Source organism: Antennarius striatus, chromosome 10 (genome assembly GCF_040054535.1).
Source record: "Antennarius striatus isolate MH-2024 chromosome 10, ASM4005453v1, whole genome shotgun sequence".
Taxonomy (NCBI): domain Eukaryota; kingdom Metazoa; phylum Chordata; class Actinopteri; order Lophiiformes; family Antennariidae; genus Antennarius; species Antennarius striatus.
This window is the reverse complement of record NC_090785.1, coordinates 18,431,686-18,451,068: the sequence shown is the minus strand read 5'-3', so window position 1 is coordinate 18,451,068 and position 19,383 is coordinate 18,431,686. Positions and strand designations below refer to the sequence as shown.

General features: G+C 41.7%; 1 protein-coding gene across 1 annotated transcript in view; it reads left to right on the top strand.

Moving 5' to 3' along the window:
• The first annotated feature begins 11,020 nt into the window (after positions 1-11,020).
• Positions 11,021-19,383, top strand: part of psd2 (pleckstrin and Sec7 domain containing 2) — a 31,690-nt gene continuing 23,327 nt past the window's right edge. Inside the window, exons 1-2 of the mRNA XM_068325372.1 lie at positions 11,021-11,167; positions 18,040-18,579. Of these exons, the coding sequence (XP_068181473.1) occupies positions 11,109-11,167; positions 18,040-18,579 (599 nt within the window). The 5' untranslated portion in view covers positions 11,021-11,108. The remainder of the gene's footprint in view (positions 11,168-18,039; positions 18,580-19,383) is intronic.

Here is a 19,383-nt window from a genome sequence, read left to right as displayed (position 1 = left end):
TGTAACCTTAACCCTAAACCTCACCTAAGACTAACCCTAAACCGAACCCTAATCCCAACCGTAATGCTAACCCTATCCCTAACCATAAACCCAACCCTAACCCCAATCCCAAACCTGACCCTAACCCTAACCCCAACCATACTCCCAACCCTAACCCTAAACTTTACTTTGCCCTAATCCCAACCCTAACTCTAGCCCTAACCCAAAATCGAACTCTAAACCCAACCCTAACCCTAATCTTAACCCTAAACCTAACCCTAATCCCAACCCTAATACTAACCCTAATCCTGATCCCAACCCTAACCCTAACCCCAATGGTGGGTTGTCAGGGCCAGCAAGGCCTTCTCTGCAGGTATAACATAACCAGAGATCATGATAATAAATATGATGAAAGTTAATTATATTTTAATTCATTTTCCTTAAATATATTCAAATATATGTATAAATATATAATTATACATTTGGATATAATATGACATAGGCCAACACTGGGTAAGTGTTCTTTTTTTAGATTAGAGAGGTTTTATCCAATCAGAATTCAGCTAGTTTGTGTTGCCAGATTGAATGAAATCTGCCTAGGACCTTCAGAATCTAGAATGCAGGTCTCACTGCACTGTGAGTGAAAGGGAACATATAGTTAATAGACAGACGTGACAGCCAATTAGATCATTAGTTGGCGAAGGCCTACAAGCTGGCCTCACGTTCACCTGACATGTACGTGTCCTGTGATTGGATACTCACTCTGAGAAGGCGGCGCTATGCAGACGCTATGCAGATGCACATTTGAAGTGGTTCTTAACCTGGGTTTGATTGAACCCTAGGGGTTGGATGAGTCGGTCTCAGGGGTTCGACGGAGACGGGTGTCAAGACAAAACACCCGACACATTGTGTCGGGTGTTTTTGCCGAACATTCATGAATCACTGTGCCCCCCTTAACCATCACTGGCTGCAGGTGATCATGATACATCGCTTAGCCTACCTGTGCTACATGGGATTTTGCGCACTCAGTGGTCGATTTATGCCTGTCATGATTGTATATAATCGGATTGCTTTCTTAATATTGTAATTCATAGTAACTATGTTGAGCTAAAAAAGAAAGTGGTCGGACGAATATGTGCAATGTGAATTTTACATGTACTGTATAACAGAACGTGATGGGAGTCAGCGTTCTGCATGATTTGTAATGTCAAGTTGAGCAACTCTAGTCTGGCACTGACAAAAATAAAGGAAGACTTCCTTAAGTTTCGTGGAAAACAACAGAAACAGACTTTGCTGTGAAAATGACATAAGAGTAGCACTTGCCGAGGTGAGGCCACACACATCTGAACTGGTCTCTCAATAACAACAGCAGAATTCACCCTGATTTGCAGGTATGTCATTTCATGTGAGTTCATGCACTTTCTTGGTTTTGTTCTTTGAAAAAGGTGACATTAATACACAATTCATTAAATACACCAGTAAAACATATACTTTTGTCTTAAATTTGAAATTCATTTATTTCTTTTTTTACTAAAGAAGGGTTCGGTAAGTGAGCATATGAAACCGACAGGGTTCGGTACCTCCAACAAGGTTAAGAACTGCTGCTCTAGTGAGACGAGGGTGCGATCCCTGAAGGAGCTAACCTGTTCTAGCTAACCTGTTCTAGCTAACCTGAACTAGCTAAGTTGTTCTAGCTCACCTCTTCTAGCTAACCTATTCTAGCTCACCTGAGCTAGCTAACCTGTTCTAGCTAGCCTATTCTAGCTAACTTGAACTAGTTAACCTGTTCTAGCTTGTGGAGTGTTCTTGAAGAAAGAAAGGAGAATGGGTTTTGTGTTTAAATAAGTAGTTGAAGAGTTGTTTCGGTGAGTACAAGCATTTCATTTCTATAAGTTTTCATATTTCATGTTCTTTTAATTTAATTTAATTTAATTTAATTTAATTTAATTTAATTTAATTTAATTTAATTTAATTTAATTTAATTTAATTTAATTTATATCAAATCAATTATAATGAAATAAAATGAGAAATATTCTAAAAATGAAACAAATTCTTGCTCTTCTGCAATGTGTCTAAATAATGTGGTGCACTTGCACAGCTGTGTGATTGTAGTGGAGATACACATAGAGACTTGTGTCCCTGCTGAAAAATAGCCTGTTTTATACCTGATAGAGGTGATGCAACATCTAGTAGTGTGTTACTGTATATCTGTATTTAGTTTCTCTAGCTGTGGTGTCATAAATGATGGTCATTTCAGTCCGTTTTGTTCTTTGACATAGATGTGTGACGTCTATAAAAGGTGTGGTCATGGGGTTACACATCACCTTGTGATGTACAAGTGACAATAAAAGGAGTGGGGCTGACACCGGTTTTTGTCCCATTTGAGAGAAGTTATAAATATCCCAGTCCTGAATGCTACATTGGTGGCAGCGGTGGGAGCTGCTCACAGCATTATGGAATATATTTATTCAAGTTTGACTAAGAATAGCATCACTGAAGGCCTAGGTATGAAATGCACGGGCCGCCACTGCCTAACCCTAATCCCAACCCTAACCCTAACTCTAACCCTAACCCTAACCCAAAACCTAACCCTAATCTTAACCCTAAACCTAGCCCTAATACCAACCCTAGCCCTAAACCTAACCATAACCCAAATCTTAATTCTAAACCTAAACCTAACCCCAACGCTAATCCCAACCCTTACTCTAACCTTAGCCCTAACCCTAACCCTGAACCTAACCCTAACTCTAACCCTGACTCTATCTACTTTCATGGACAAGAGTCTTAAAATTAAACTTAAATTAACAGCTTGAAGCCAAGATTAAATTTGAATCAGTTACTTTTCTCTACTTCATTCATTAAATCTTTTCCTTGATGCATGGAGATGGCTAGAAATTGGACCCCTGTTTAATTTCTTTTAGCATCTCACAAGTAAATATCTCTTCGCTGCAAACCAAATTTTGACATGTTTGTTCAAATTTTCATAGGAAACAGCTTCATGATGTTTTTATGTGACATCTGATTTGCATTTAGTTGACATCTTCGTCTGTTAATCATGCATGATCGCATCTACATCTGCAAATCTATCAACTCTGCACACACAGATTAATTTCACATCAAACATTAGCGATGCACATATGCTTTTGCACTCGCAAACACATTCAGCTGTGAAGTCACAGTAAAAGAACCACACCATGTGCACACAAGCTGCAGATATTGTGTCATGGCAGATGGAGCCACCGGTGTAACTCTGGACTGATGCTGGTTTGGAGGATTTCTCTATTTAAATCCACTTCAGTTAACAATGCAGGATCCTCCTCTATGTGTATGTGTGTGTGTGCGTGTGTGTGTGTGTGCGTGTGTGTGCATTTAGACTCATGAAAATGTGTCCTTGGACGTCCACTTTTCTCTGTCGTAATACAGGTTTTGTCCGTGTTAGTTTTGGGCACAGGAATGTTGAAGGAGGGTAAAGCAGCATTTTATCATTTGAATATTGTTTCTGATGTGAGGAAATCTTTACTGTCTGAACAGCAGAGAGACTAGTACACAGTTTTATTACCAATTGGCTAGATGAAATTGATGTTCTCCTCACTAGTCTACTTAAAAAAACCCCCAATAAATCAGCATCAATAATTCAAACTTCTGCCTTACAAATGCTGTCTATGACCAAAACGGGAGCACACATTAAATTTACATTAAAATATACTCTAGTTATATATTTAGTGTCTTCATAATAGTTTTAAAAGTTATTTATAAGGCACTACTGTATATGACCTTGAGCCACACTAGCTCTTAGAAAAACTTCTGGTTTATGGACCAGGAAGACCCCTGTAAATAAAGGCAACACTGATATTTTTAAGGTACACTCTATCTCTATAAAGCTATCTATATGTTTATTCAAATTCAAAATGTAGCCGCGAGGGGACACAAGCCAGTGTCTTATTGTGCCGGTTCCAACCTCAGATATACACAGAGGGTTGTGTCAGAAAGGGCATCCGACGTATAACTTTTGCCAAATCAAACATGCAAATCAAACCTATGACTTCTATAATGGATCGGTCAAGGCCCGGGTTAACAACGACCGCCATCGGTGCTGTTCGCCAACAAGGTGCCGGTGAAAATTAGTCTACTGTTGGTCAAAGAACGAAAGGAGGAAAATGTGTTCGTAGGAAGAGAGAGAAGAGGAACGCCAAGAGTATAGGACTGAGAGTAGGGATGTTGAATCTTGGAACTATGACAGGAAAAGAGAGAGAGTTGACTGACATGATGCAGCGGAGGAAGGTAGACATACTGTGTGTCCAGGAGACCAGGTGGAAAGGTAGCAAGGCTAGAAGTTTAGGAGCAGGGTTCAAGTTGTTCTATCATGGTGTAGATAGGAAGAGAAATGGAATGGGAGTTATCCTGAAGGAGGAGTTTATTAGAAATGTCCTGGAGGTAAAAAGAGTGTCGGATAGAGTGATGAGTCTGAAGCTAGAAATAGAAGGTGTGGTATTCAATGTTAGTGGTTATGCTCCACAGGTAGGATGTGAGCTGGAGGAGAAGGAGAAATTCTGGTTGGACTTTGATGAAGTGATGCAGAGAAGTGAGAGAGTTGTCATTGGTGCAGATATCCATGGACATGTTGGTGTAGGGAACAGAGGTGATGAGGAGATGATGGGCAGGTTTGGTATCCAGGAGAGGAATGAAGAGGGACAGATGGTGATTTACTTTCCAAAAAGGATGGAAATGGCTGTAGTGAATACTTTCTTCCAGAAGAGGCAGGAACATAGAGTGACCTATCAGAGTGGAGGTAGGAGCACACAGGTAGACAACATCTTGTGTAGACGGTGTAACCTGAAGGAGATCAGTGACTGAAAAGTAGTGGTAGGCGAGAGTGTAGCCAAACAGCATAGGATGGTGGTGTGTAGGATGACTCTGGTGGTGAGGAAGATCAAGAGGACAAAGACAGAGCAGAGGACAAAATGGTGGAAGCTGAAAAAGGAAGAGTGTTGCATGACTTTTAGGAAGGAGTTAAGACAGGCTCTGGGTGGTCAGGAGGTGCTTCCAGATGACTGGACAACTACAGCTAATGTGATCAGGGAGACAGGTATGAGAGTACTTGGTGTGTCATCTGGAAGGAAAGTAGATAAGGAGACTTGGTGGTGGAAATTAGGAGTTACAGGAGTGTATACAGAGAAAGAGGTTAGCTAAGAAGACATGGGACACTGAGAGGACTGAGGAGAGTAGACAGGAGTACAGGGAGATGCAGCGTAAGGTGAAAGTAGAGGTAGCAAAGGCCAAACATGAAGCTTATGATGACTTTAAGCTTGGTTGGACAGTAAGGAGGGAGAGATTAATCTATACAAGTTGGTAAGACAGAGAGACAGAGATGTGAAGGACGTGCAGCAGGTTAGAGTGATTAAGGATAGGGATGGAAGTCTATTGACAGGTACCAGTAGTGTGATGGGAAGATGGAAACAGTACTTTGAAGAGTTGATGAACGTGGAAAATGAGAGAGAACAAAGACTAGAAGAGGTGACTGTTGTGGACCAGGATGTAGCAAAGATTAGTCAGGATGAAGTGAGGAGGGCACTGAAGAGGATGAAGAGTGGAAAGGCAGTCGGTCCTGATGATATACCTGTAGAGGTTTGGAAGTGTCTAGGAGAGGTGGCAGTAGAGTTTCTGACTGGGTTGTTCAACAGGATCTTAGATAGTGAGAAGATGCCTAATAAATGGAGGAGAAATGAGCTGATGCCCATTTTTAAGAACAAGGGAGATGTGCAGAGTTGTGGCACAGAGGAATAAAGCTGATGAGCCATACAATGAAGGTCTGGGAAAGAGTAGTGGAAGCTAGACTAAGGGCAGAAGTGAGTATTTGTGATCAGCAGTATAGTTTCTTGCCAAAAAAAGAGTACTACAGATGCAGTATTTGCTCTGAGGATGTTGATAGAGAAGTACAGAGAAGGCCAGAGGGAGCTGCATTGTGTTTTTGTAGATCTGGAGAAAGCTTATGACAGGGTGCCCAGAGAGGAACTGTGGTATTGTATGAGGAAGTCTGGAGTGGCAGAGAAGTATGTTAGAGCAGTGCAGGACATGTATGATGACTGTAAGACAGTGGTGAGGTGTGCTGTAGGTGTGATAGAGGAGTTCAAGGTGGAGGTGGGACTGCATCAGGGATCAGCTCTGAGCCCCTTCTTGGTTGCTATGGTGATGGACAGGCTGACAGACGAGGTTAGACAGGGATCTACATGGACTATGATGTTTGCAGATGACATTGTGATCTGTAGTGAGAGCAGGGAACAGGTGGAGGAGAAGCTAGAGAGGTGGAGGTTTGTCCTGGAAAGGAGAGGAATGAAGGTTAGCCGCAGTAAGACAGAGTACATGTGTGTGAATGAGAGGGACCCAAGTGGAAGAGTGAGGTTACAGGGAGAAGAGATCAAGAACATGGAGGATTTTAAGTACTCAGGCTAAACAGTCCAGAGCAATGGAGAGTGTGGAAAAGAGGTGAAGAAGCGTGTCCAGGCAGGATGGAACGGGTGGAGGAAAGTGTCAGGTGTGATGTGTGATAGAAGAGTTTCAGCTAAAATGAAAGGAAAGGTGTACAAAACTGTGGTGAGACCAGCGGGGAGAGATATATTGGTAAAAGGATGCTGAGTTTTGAACTGCCAGACAGGAGGCCTAGAGGAAGACCAAAGAGGAGGTTTATGGATGTAATGAGGGAGGACATGAAGGTAGTTGGTGTGAGAGAAGAGGATGCAGAAGACAGGGTTAGATGGAGGACACTGATTCACTGTGGCGAACCCTGAAGGGAAAAGTCGAAAGGAAAAGAAGACAGTTTATTTAAATTCAAATTAAAAAAACTTCCTTCGTCCCCAAGGGGCTCTAGTTCCAATGGTGTGTGTTATCATTTATTGCTTTTTTCCATTTCATTAATGCTAATTTTCTTTTTCTTTTTGAAATTTCTCTTCTCTTTCCTTCTTGTAAATGTTTTTCTTGCCAACATTACGTCTTACATTTCACTTTCTAAAATTAACTACCAGTCTGTTATTGTTGATGTTTCTGTCTCTAAATGACGTTGAATTAGCCTCTTTGTTTCATCAGCTGCTCTAAAGCACCTTGAACAGCAGGCAGAAATTGATTAAAAGGTCATCTATTATAAAATTTGACTGATTGATTGATGATTATGTGTGGTTGGTAACATTTAGACACACACACAAGCATGCACGCACGCACGCACGCACACACTCACGCACGCACGCACGCACACACACACACACACACACACACACACACATACACGCACACACACACACACACACACACAGATATAAAGCAGTGAATAAAGTCTTGCACCTCCCCCTTGTTTTCATTATACATATTGATTTATCTTCTGTACTACCTGTCATCATTAAATATGCAAACACACACACATGCACAAACACACACACATACACACACACACACACACAGGTATATGCATGATGGCACATACACACATATACACTGTGACACCACAGCCGCAGACATTAACATATTTTTATCCACCATCAGACGAGACCACCCACCCCAACGATCCCAAACACAAGCTGTTAGCTTTCCTCCTCTCGACACACACCTCCTCCTTCCTCCCCATTCCTCCCTCCCTTTGTCACATCAGGGATTTGCAACGCTCCCAACGTGTTGCCACCATCACAGCCCTGCAGATGTCACTTAGCTGCAGACACACCTCTTCATTTTTCCATCCATCGCTGTGCCTCTCAAGGGACGCAGTGGAGGGACGGGACAGGGAGCAGTGAGTGCATGAGAGTGTCTGTGTGTGTGTGTGTGTGTGTGTGTGTGTGTGTGTGTGTGTGTGTGTGTGTGTGTGTGTGTGTGTGTGTTTGTGTGTGTGTGTGTGTGTGTGTGTGTGTGTGTGTGTGTGTGTGTGTGTGTGTGTGTGTGTGTGTGTGTGTTTGTGTGTGTGTGTGTGTGTGTGTGTGTGTGTGTGTGTGTGTGTTTGTGTATAAGGAGGGGGATGGGAGTGGGGCAGGTTAATGAATTAGTAATTAGGATTGACATTGCATCTGCAGTGGGTTTCTCCCAAACTATTTCCATCACTGTCCTTCTGGCCATGCATTTAAATCTTTGTCATTTTCAGCCCTGAGCCCCCCATTTGCTCCATTCTCTCCCTGAGTGACCCCCCACCCCCTCCACTACCTGTCTGGTTTCAGGCCTCGCCTCCCTAACCTTGTCCTCCCCTTGTCTTCAAACACACACCAGGCTCTTTTGTTCTGTTCAAATCCTTACTGTTGTTTTATGTGTCTCTTGTTCTTAATGTGATATTGATCACTGGAGATCTCTGAATTGGAGATCCAGGTTCTGAGCAGATTCAAAATGGCCATAGCTTACCTTTATCAAGAATGTACTCAAGATGCAAGAATAAATTGCTTTATTTGTGCAGCAGGGAGTGATATTATTGCACATTTGTGCTGTTTTTTGACCTGGAGGTGCACCACGATGAGTGAGATCTTTATACATAAACCTAAATAGTACAGTAACCTTTCATATCAACTATGATGGTTTTAACTCTGGGGATGAGAGGATGGGATGGTTGTAGGGGATGAGAATGATGAAAATGGGTGAGAGGCATATGTTGGTACTGTATAGTGGCAAAATGACCTCTATGCTTTGTCAAGGTCAGAATGAGCAGATGCTGATGTGAGCTGTTCTGTCAGAGGAGGTGAACTGACTCTCTGTTTGAGTTTAAACATTTAGTATTAGATCCACTGCCAACAGAACAAACATGGGACCATGAACCCAGGCTCATAGAATACAAGATTTGACGATCACAATCAATCACAGATCTTTTTAAATTTGTATATTTCTGTCTTTCTACTGGGGGGGTCAGAACCCCAATCCATTTTCCATTTCTTAGACTGACGCTTGCATAGGGGCTCACACAAAGTAAACACAGGCAAACAAAATAGTGTATGCTGCAATAATAACAAACCAAAGTTTTTCAGATAACGTCAGAAAACACTGAAAGTTATTCATCTTTGTTCTCCAGGCAATATAACGGATGGTCTTCTTTACAGCGGTTTAATTAGTGGTATCTCTTTTGAATAGGCTGTAATTACAGCCCCCCTACAAAAGAACTGTTGACAGTCTCCTACACTGTAAAACCCTTAGCAGTGCTCTGGGTCTCGTCTTACTGCAACATAGTGCAAACTTCAGTCAAATTTGTGAGAGATAATACATGATTACTACAGTTCAAGAGAACGCTATTATTCACACAATGTGCTGTAAACGGCAGAGCATGATGAGAAAGGGAAAAGAGTGTAGGAACTAAAATTTGAAAAAGAACTATACTTGCTTCAATCTGATCAGGCTTTTGACACAGACGTGCTGAGTTGAATTTACAAGAAATGGCTTTTTAGAGGACATAAGATCTAAAAACTGGTTTATTAAATCTAATAGCTTTCTTTCTCTCTGTCTTTCTTTCCTAGACAAAATTTGCTTCATTCAGTCTCTTATTTGTTATGATAGAGGTTATAATTGTCAAATCACTGAGTAGTCAGTAAGGTCAAAAAAATGTTACCTTTTAAATTATCTTGAAAACTGGATAGATATTTTATATTGATATAAAACTTTGCCAGAGTAAATATATAGTAATTTATCAGCAAAATTGCTATCAGTATTGTGTCATAAACATGCAAAAAATTTGCTAGTACTTTTTGTCAGATAAGATATTGCAATTTTAAAATTCTAGAAGAAAATGAAAAATATTGAACAATACGGGTGAAACAGTAAATTTGTAAATTGACAGCAAAAAATTCACAGTATAGAGCTTTAATCAGGAGCTGACGAATATAAAAATACTGTAAGATCCATAAATGAAGCAGGGCCACTTTGGAGCTGCTGACTGACAAGGATCCTGAAGGGAAAACTGCTTCCCTGTCAGTTCTTGTTGGAATGGCCATCAGATCTGTGTGACTCAGCACAATGGGTATTGATTATGAATGTATTGATAAGAAACTTTGTTTTCAAAACATTGCAGTGATAATCTAGATGGTGCCACTCCGGCTAACGGTAACAGTGGCAAGAGGCTATCTTTAATTCCTAGAAAATCAATATGGCACTGACAAGACCAGCTCAAAGGTCAGTACCCTAAATCTCTGCAGGAATCATGGAATACTCAGAGGTAAAACACACAATTGAAGTTAGCATCGTCCCAAATAAATCTGAGTTGTCTGTGGAGATTGTCAGAGTCCATCTCTGTGTAGAATAATAATCTCATCAATCTGATCCCATTCTGAACAGCTAGAACTTGCCACCAGGACTTCAAAAGTCTCCATGTTGTTCCTACAAACTCAGCTGACTTGATGCAGCGCAGGAGTCTCAATCTGATGGATTACTCATTACATTCTTCCACTGAATTATTGTGCGAATCAGAGTATTGACCACGTCATGGGTCATGCAGACGTTGAATTCCTAGCTGAACCAAACTTCAGCACGTCCGACTTGACGTCCAAAGGACAGCTGCAGGACTTTAGACCTTGGCCAGCGTTGTTTGGCCATCTGTAAATCATCTGCGTGGGTTTTTGGGTCATTTCTGAGGGCATCCTGGAGGACTCGGTACACTCCCTGGCACTCGCTGTGGGAATTATGACACAGATGGCTTTCTCCACATCAAGATTCTCTTAAAACAACGTCTAAACCTTTAAATAATATTTTACAACATGCTAAGCGTGGGTCGTTAGGTCACACGTGGTTGGAGTGGGCGACCTGTGTCAACAGCACTGATCTTCACTGTTGGGACAGTGTCTGATACCAACAGGCCCTCGTGACACGTCCCGTCCACAGCGCGAGCCAGCCGTGGACGCGTGACGGTGGAGCAGCCCGTGGAGTGGAATTACCCCCCCCCCCCACTGCCATTCAGACCCGCAGAAGCTCCACCGAGAGGAGGAGACGGGGAGGACACCTCCGCTGCTCCATCCATTCATCACCCCGCTCAGCCCTCCCGCGTGCCCTGTAGCAGCCTGCGTGGAGGCGCGAGACCACTCCACGGCCAGCGGCGTCGGTCGCACGCGCGCGGCGTTGAGGAGGAGGAGGAGGAGGAGGAGGCAGGACGCTCGCGCGGGGAGAGAACCAGCCGTCTGCTCGCGGTGTGGATGTGGAGACAGAGGGGGAGGACCAGCGGAGGAGAACCCGAGGCTGAAGGCTGTCACCGGTGAGTGGAGGATCGGCTCCTTCTTCCAGTTCGACACGGACGTCATTGTAACGTAGTTAAACCGCGTTAACGGGAAAAACAACCTCCGTGTGACGCGTAGTTAGACCGGAGTCCGTGATCCCGCATCAGATTTGCTAGCGAGGCTGTGGTGAGGTTCTACACCCGGTGTTGGTGCTGAAACACGGCCCGCTGTCTGACACACCGGCGGGCTAGAGGACGGCGGTGTCCGTGGAGCTGAGACGGGATGACAGGTTTCACGGGGGTGTGGGGTTGGTCTCCGTCCCCCCCCCCCCCAGAACAGAAGGAGAAAACGTTTGGTTTCCGCTTTAAGGAGGACAAGTCGCTCTTGAAACGCGACCAAGGTCTATTTTGGAGGCAAAGAAAGACACCGGCCTCAATTGAGCTCGAGCCGTGTCTCCCAGCCATCCTGTTGTCATGGTTACCGGCTCGAGGAGGCTGGAGAACATGGCTGTCTCGCGCTCTTCTCACTCTCTTTAGATAAAGACTGAGGCAGCCTCATGATACACTCTAAAGGATGTATACATTATTCTATACACATTTTAAATACGTTCTGTTTTAAATATGAGTGTTTGTATGTGTGTGTAAATGTATACACACACACACACATATATATATACACACATATATATATATATATACACACACTATATATGTGTATATATACATGTATATTTATATATATTTATATGTATATATATACTCATATAGATACATGCAGTATATATATACACAGTGCCTTGCGAAAGTATTGGCACCCCCAATACTTTCGCAAGGCACTGTATATATAAATATATACTGTGTGTGTATATATATATACATATATATATATATAGTATATATATGCACACAAAAATGATTAAATAATTATATATGTGCATAAAGACCATTACATATATCTATACACACACACACACACACACGCACGCGCGTGCACACACACACACACACACACGCACGCACACACACACACACAAAAACATGTTTGATTTGAGTTTTCTTTTGTCTCTCAAAAGCAAACTAGCTATTATTATAATAACAGAGATTTAAATGCCTGGTCTAAAGTCATTGTAGTCTATTACCCCAACTCAAAAAGTGTAGCTCTGCCACTTAAAGCATTAGACACCTGGGCAAGAGCAGCTGGTATAGCTTATGCTTATGTTCTCTATTGTTGTCTCTCTCCTAATTACTTTATCTGCACAATCACTGGTGAGACATCGCTGTACCAAAAACCCGTTAGGATGTAATGTCTTGAGGAAAAAACACACGTGCAAGACACTTGATTTGAAATAATGCAAGACACATTGATAATAAGAAGCACAAAAAAGAAAAGGTGTGTGTTTGCATAGTAAAATTGAAGTGTCCAGGGACAAACTGTAGCCCGAAAGAAGACAAATGGCCACATTACTGTGTGTGTGTATTTAGATGTCAGTGTTCAGTGAGACAAAATGCTGGTGGATGGTTGACCTTGACAGCGTAGAAGTGACATATTGAGGTGATTTTAGGGAGCTGGCTGATGTGACGCTCCAGTAGGCTAGTACGGCTGCTGGAGAATCCGTTTTCATATTGGTGTGACTTAAAGTCAGACCAGCGGCATAGGAAAACACCCTGGACTTGTTCCAACTTATTTTCCTGCTTTCCTGTCCCAGGGTAACAACTAGGAAATTATCTTCCCTCCTCTCCGTCTGCATCTGTGCACAACAGCATTCTTAAAAGGTGACTCTATGCCTGCAGTGATTGTGTGACTGCAGCTTGCCTGCATGTTATGAACAGGGTCAGTGGGTCAGTCATAGTGTGTGACTGCAGTGCTTTTTTTTTCAGAGTATGTTTGTGACAGACAGAAGAAGAGAGGTTATCCGTCCGTGTCCTTAGTGATCAGGTCTGATTATCATTCATCAGTGTTCAGCTGCTAGCCTAGTAAATTAATTGTGATTGCTAATTATCTTTCTGAGCAGTATTTAGAGAGTTGCCTCGGTGGTCTTTGTGATAAGGTGTCTGTTATGACACCCTTTATTAGGTTTGAATCCCTATAGGCCCTCTTTGTCTGATTTCTCCCTTCTTTCTCTTCTATTTATTTTAATGGAAAGTACAATTCAGCAAAAAGAATAAACATATTAAACTGTATTTTAAAAAAGTCTCTACACAAACTATTCCTTGAAGATCAGTTAAAATTTAAAATAAAGATGTGGTGATCAGCCTGGTGTCAGCGACTACAGTGGAGCACCAACACTGTGTCCTTCACTTTGCTTTTCACTATGGTGGTGCCTTTCAGTAACAAAACCCTCATGTTGGCAATCAGCAGAAAAATAAATAAATAAAAAATATAAAAGGACAACAGATTTTTAAAAACACAGGCAGCACTGCAGACATAATGAGGTCAGACAAGTTGAGAAGAGCAGCCAGTTGGCTGTATTTTAATGACGCAGTGATGCGCACTGTGTCACCATGAGTGTCTTCATGACAGACAGACAGACAGACAGACAGACAGACAGACAGACAGACAGACAGACAGACAGACAGACAGACACAGATAGATGGATGGATGGATGGTTGGATGGATGGATGGATGCATAGATAGATAGATAGATAGATAGATAGATAGATAGATAGATAGATAGATAGATAGATAGGTAGGTAGATAGATAGATAGATAGATAGATAGATAGATAGATAGATAGATAGATAGATAGATAGATAGATAGATAGATAGATAGATAGATAGATAGATAGATAGATAGATAGATAGATAGATAGATAGATAAGTCATTGATCACCTTCCGTTGCATATAATAATACGTGAGAAAATGTGCATCTCATTGGTTAAACTCAGAGAATCCTGTGTAATCCTCACTTACTTTGCACATCAATGACATTTATACCAACGGTGAAGAGTATTTTTAGACATATTTATTAAGATTTACATTTTTATGCGTCTAACGGGGATCTATCACTTTGTTGGTGGTATTACAGTACATTGTATTGCTGTATATTGTCTAGAGCCTCTGTACTGTGATATTGTGAGCTGTGTTGTGATGCTCTTGCCTACACAGCTCCATCTGGGTTTGGTGACTACAGATTTTTCTTTTACAGAAACTTTACATTGAAAAGGAGGGACATGAAATTGACAGTATGACCATTAACCAGACTGGTGAGGTCAGGTCCAATTTTTCCTCAGACGATGTTGCCAAATTGGGAAGAACAGAAATGTCCCTTGTTATTTTGTGTTGGAGCCATTATTCCAAGCGGGTTACCCAGACTGCTTGTCTTCCTGTCACATCTATTGGAGGGTAATTTAACTTGGATGAAAGTGACTTTTGAATATGACAAATGCTTTAATTTTTCCACAAAGTGATAGAAACATTTCAGCTGTCAGCGCTGAAGTAACCCATTAAAGTCTGACCGGACAGAATTGGCAGGATAGGGCACAATGCGGTAGCTGGGGGGTTTTCCTATTCCTGTATGTTCCTTATACACCATTTCACCTCAGTGTTTCTCAGGGATCAATGACTTACTCCCTGATTTATGTGTGTAGTTTGGTGTGTGTGTGTGCCGGAGAATGTGTGTGCATGTCTTAGTGTGAAAGAAAGCCAGACAGGGAGATAGACAGATATAAAAGGCACAAGGGACAGGGACAGCTATTCAACTGCAACTTGGCCTTTTATCAGTGTCATCCTCTCTGGATTGGGGTTTATACGCCTGGATTGGCCTTTTTTCAGATGTGTGTTGTTCACGTGATTGGCAGATGGTCCGATCACAATTAAAGGAAATTGATAAGACTTAAGAGCCTCAGTGTTCTGCTGACAAAAGTGAAATGGAATGAGACTGTTGATAGCTATGCTACACAAACACACAAAGACTGAGACACAGCGCACACATACAGGGTCTATTAGCCCCCCCCACACACAGCCTCTGTCTTTCATCGGTGTTTCTTTCTCCATCCATCTATGTGAGGTGTCTGAGCACATCCGCTCTCTCCTTAGCCACAGGATTCATAGTGCAGCTCAATTCCAAGCTGCTTTTCTTCTATTTTTTTTGTTGCCTATTTACCTCAAATTACATCAAAATGAGAGTCTGGGACAGAAGAGATAGACAGTGAGATAGCAGCAGCATAATGTAACCATAATGTAGAGCAAATGAGGAGGAGAGGGAGAAAAACACCAGACTGGAGACGCACAGAGAGACATTCCCTGGTTGCATGTCTGATTTCATAACTGTTCTCTGTTTCCATTTATGGAGACGTGTCACTGTTTTGTTTGCATGTCTCTCATTGTGTGTTAAGATGCACAAATGTGAATTTTTGTGTAATCACATAAATGATCCAAATTGTGCAGGTTTTTTTTGCAGATACCTAGTTCAGTGAGTGAATAGGAGCTCAGATAAAAATGTTTGATGTCCGTGATTTGTTTGTTCGTGATATCATAGACCCAAACTGATCCATGATCAGTCACTGATGAAGTCATGAGAATCTGTCTGATCTATTTGATTTATCTCTGACCCTGTCATAAAGCAATTAATGATTCAAATCCTGTGATATGATTTATGTTCTTTCTGATGAAATACACTGCCACAAACCGCCTGATGACTAGCAGATTGTGCAAAACGCTCCCATGCAATGGGTAGAACAGTCACTGATCATGTATTCAAAAAGAATTGGTAGTTCATGGACTCCACAGCGTCCTGTGAGGACATCACACTTTAAGCAGCAGTAAGCCTGAGCAGTGTTGAGATGCTAGTGAAGATAAACTCTCCTGTTGGTAAAGAATAAAACAAATAAAGCTCATGTTATGGTGTGTTTTTAAAATTTTGTCTTCTTAGAGTGACAGAAGACAGTTTCCACATATTCAAGTTGTAATGTGATGACAAAGACTTTAAGTGAAGTGCTGATTTTTGTGGACTTTCCCTTCGTAGTTTCCACAGGGTTTTGGATTGAGCAGTTGATTCTGGTCTGACACGTGTTTGGTTGTCAGAAAAGAAAAAGCTCTGCTGTAATTAGGAAGCAAAATCGAAATAATTGAGTGAATTGCCTGACTTGCACAATTCTGCATAATTTGCATCATCTTTTTGCAGATCTGATGAAACATTTAGTCTGTCTGTGGTGTCCTCGTGCTTAGGGGCTGAGCCAAAGCACTTGCAAAAACATCTAAATGAATTTGGCTTCCATCCTAGCCTGCCCCAGATCTTTCCTCCCTGCCATTATCCAGGGTTTCATATCAGAGTGAACCAGAAATGCCAGAAATGTCACAAGAGAAAACCAAAGGGTTTATGTTGGCAGGATTTGCTGAGTTCATTTCAGCCTAACTAAATCCTTACCTGCATCTGCATGCCATCAAAAAATCTGTGAATTCCAGTAAATATTTGAGTGCGGTTGTGCTGGAAGTCTCCTGCTGCACATGATTCAGCAGAGATAGGATGTGGCTAACGTCTGTCTCAGGCACACAGGCCTGAATCCAGGCTGCAGCAGCATCATCTTTCACTGCGTCTGTGCTGGCTAAAGTCTGCATTACTAGTTTGCTTGGTTTGTCCAAATTAAAATGTATTGTAACACCTTATTTACAACACATTTTATGAAAATAAAAGGGTAGATGCTAAAACGGATGTTTTTCTGAGTTCTGTAATCCATCCCAGTCTGGATTAAAGGATGACGTTGGAAAGCAGAACAGCCGCAAAAGTGATGAGCCTTCACTTTCAATCAGCTGAAATACTTTATCTTTGATTTTACTATACATATATTTGACTTATATTCACTGTGAATTGTTATTATAAAAATATTTTTTCTTGGATTAAAGTGTTGATTTCAACAATGTTCAGGTCTGCTGCCATCAGCAGAGTGCATGAAACCATCACGGCTCGACGCACCTACATTTGCAGCTTGGCTTGCCTCCATAGAGTTTTTAAAAAAAAAATCGGGTCAGTGTTATGTAATTAAACAAAATCTTTAAAAAGGCTGTATCAATTATGAAATCAGGGAAGAATGCTGAAGAAAATTCTTGACTCCATCTGTGAGTCATAATCGCTACCAAAATGTATTGCTTTTTGTGAATTTTTGTGAAAATCCATCCAGTAGTTTTTGTGACAAATAAGCCAATGGAGCTACAGACACTAGAGTTAAAACATAACCTCACACGTAATTCAAAAATATATATATTTAGATATTTTATCAATCCCTCTTAAAATCCTTTTTGTCACATAATAAGGACAGATCAATCTAAAGTTTATTTGTTTGTAAAAGATAATACATTTTACTCTTTATACTAACAACTATTTTCATGTAAAGAATTATAGATCAACTACCTTCAATTGAAATGTTCTTGTCTGTTCAAAAACATAATCAGAGTTACGCATTAGCATTTGTCCTTGATTCTCAATGAGGAGGCCGGCTGCTGTAGAAAGGTCTGAACTGACCTGACAACAGCAGAAACTCTCATGTATTCATATAAATAACAGTGGCTGCAGGGACTGAAATAGTGAGTTCAGAGGGAATAAACTAGTGGGATCATTCTGACAGGGATCTGTCGAGCTTTATTCAGCTCATCTGTCTGACTGGATTCCTCTGCTTTTTACTTTATCTACACGTTTCCTCTCCCTTTTAGTAATGTTTCAGCAGTGTCACCTGCAGAGGAGTAAAAGTGCCAGGTACACATTCATGCATGTACTTACCTCTCTTAAGACAGACACCTAGCATCACACTGTAACACATACACACAGCTGTTATTTTGCTGAAGGTGACCCTGTGTCTTACAATTAAGACAAGGAATAATAAAATGACTGAGTCATCATCTGTTGTATTGATTGTCGTCCTTTTACAACTGTTTTCTCTTCCTCTCCCACTCTTCTCTGATTCGTTCTCCCTGCAGACCCTTCCTGGTCGCTGAAGCTCTGGTGCTCATCTCTGGTAGGAGTGGACAGCTGCCCCCCACCTCAGAGGAGAGCACCATGACCCAGGAGGGGCAGGCTCTGCCCTCTCCCACTCCATCAGAGAATCCAGTGGAGTCCAGTACAGCTGCCACCACCACGACCAGCGACCCCCCCACAGAGACACACACCCAGGCAGAGCAGGACAAACTGGGGGTGAGGGATGAGATAGAGGACGGGAAGGAAGAGGCACAGTGGGAGACATGTGGGGAAGAAGAGGGGAGGGAGGGAGTGAAGAACAAGGGAGAGGGTGAGCTGAAAGAGGAGAGGATGGAGGGTGCTGGTGATAGGGATCAGCAGACAGATGGAGGGGCAAACACGGAGGGGGGAGGAGGTATGAGGGGAGGAGGATGTGAAGATATGGAGCTTCTCTTGGAAGGGAATGAGGCAACGCAACATGAGGAGGAGGAGGTGAAGGAGGAGGAGGGGAAGGATGAAGAAGGGACACTGCTGTCTGAAGAGGATCCTCAAGAAGCTGGGAGGTAGGCCACTAAATCACCCCCTCCCCCACCGAAACACTGGCAAAATACTGTATATATTGCTTTTAGATCTAGTGGCTACAGCCTTTAACCTTTACTGTAGGTGTGAAAGTATGATGTCAGATTTCAGCTCCTTTGAATTCTTTCCCCTCAGATCCAACAACATATCAAGCTTCATTCCTGTGTTATTGTGTTTCCTCTACAATCAACAAAATGAGATTTGTTTGGCATCCACTTACACAAAGTATCACATAAGCTGTCAGCAAGGTTTTTATCTTGGGTACATCTGTGAGCTTATTTATCTTTTAACTATATAAAAGCTAAATTAAACAGACTGAAAGATAAACACAGAAGGGTTATTGTCAGACTTGGTAAACCAGTTTTATGCCACCAAAGACTTCAACTGTACCAGTCAGGATAAGTCATTTTGGACAATGCAATGTGACACTGCATTAACAAACCAATGCAAAAGTGAAACAAGCCGGTAAGAGACTGCAACATCCCGCGACACCCCTGAATTCAAAATTTTACCCCGACCTACACATTTTTTTGCCTCTGGCTTCCTGAAAATCTTGCTTTGTTTTGCTTTGGGATTATATCATCAGGTTACAGAGATTTGTACCTAAAAAGGTATAAAAGTGAAAATTTGACCTTGACCTAGTTTTTCAAGGTCAGAGTTGTGATCTAATTTTCATCCCCTTGCCTCCCTGAATATAACGCCTTTTGTTTCCTTTTTAAAAAAATCTTATCCAGGTCCTGAGATATGTGCAAAAAAATATTCAAATGCTGAAATTTGACCTTTACCTA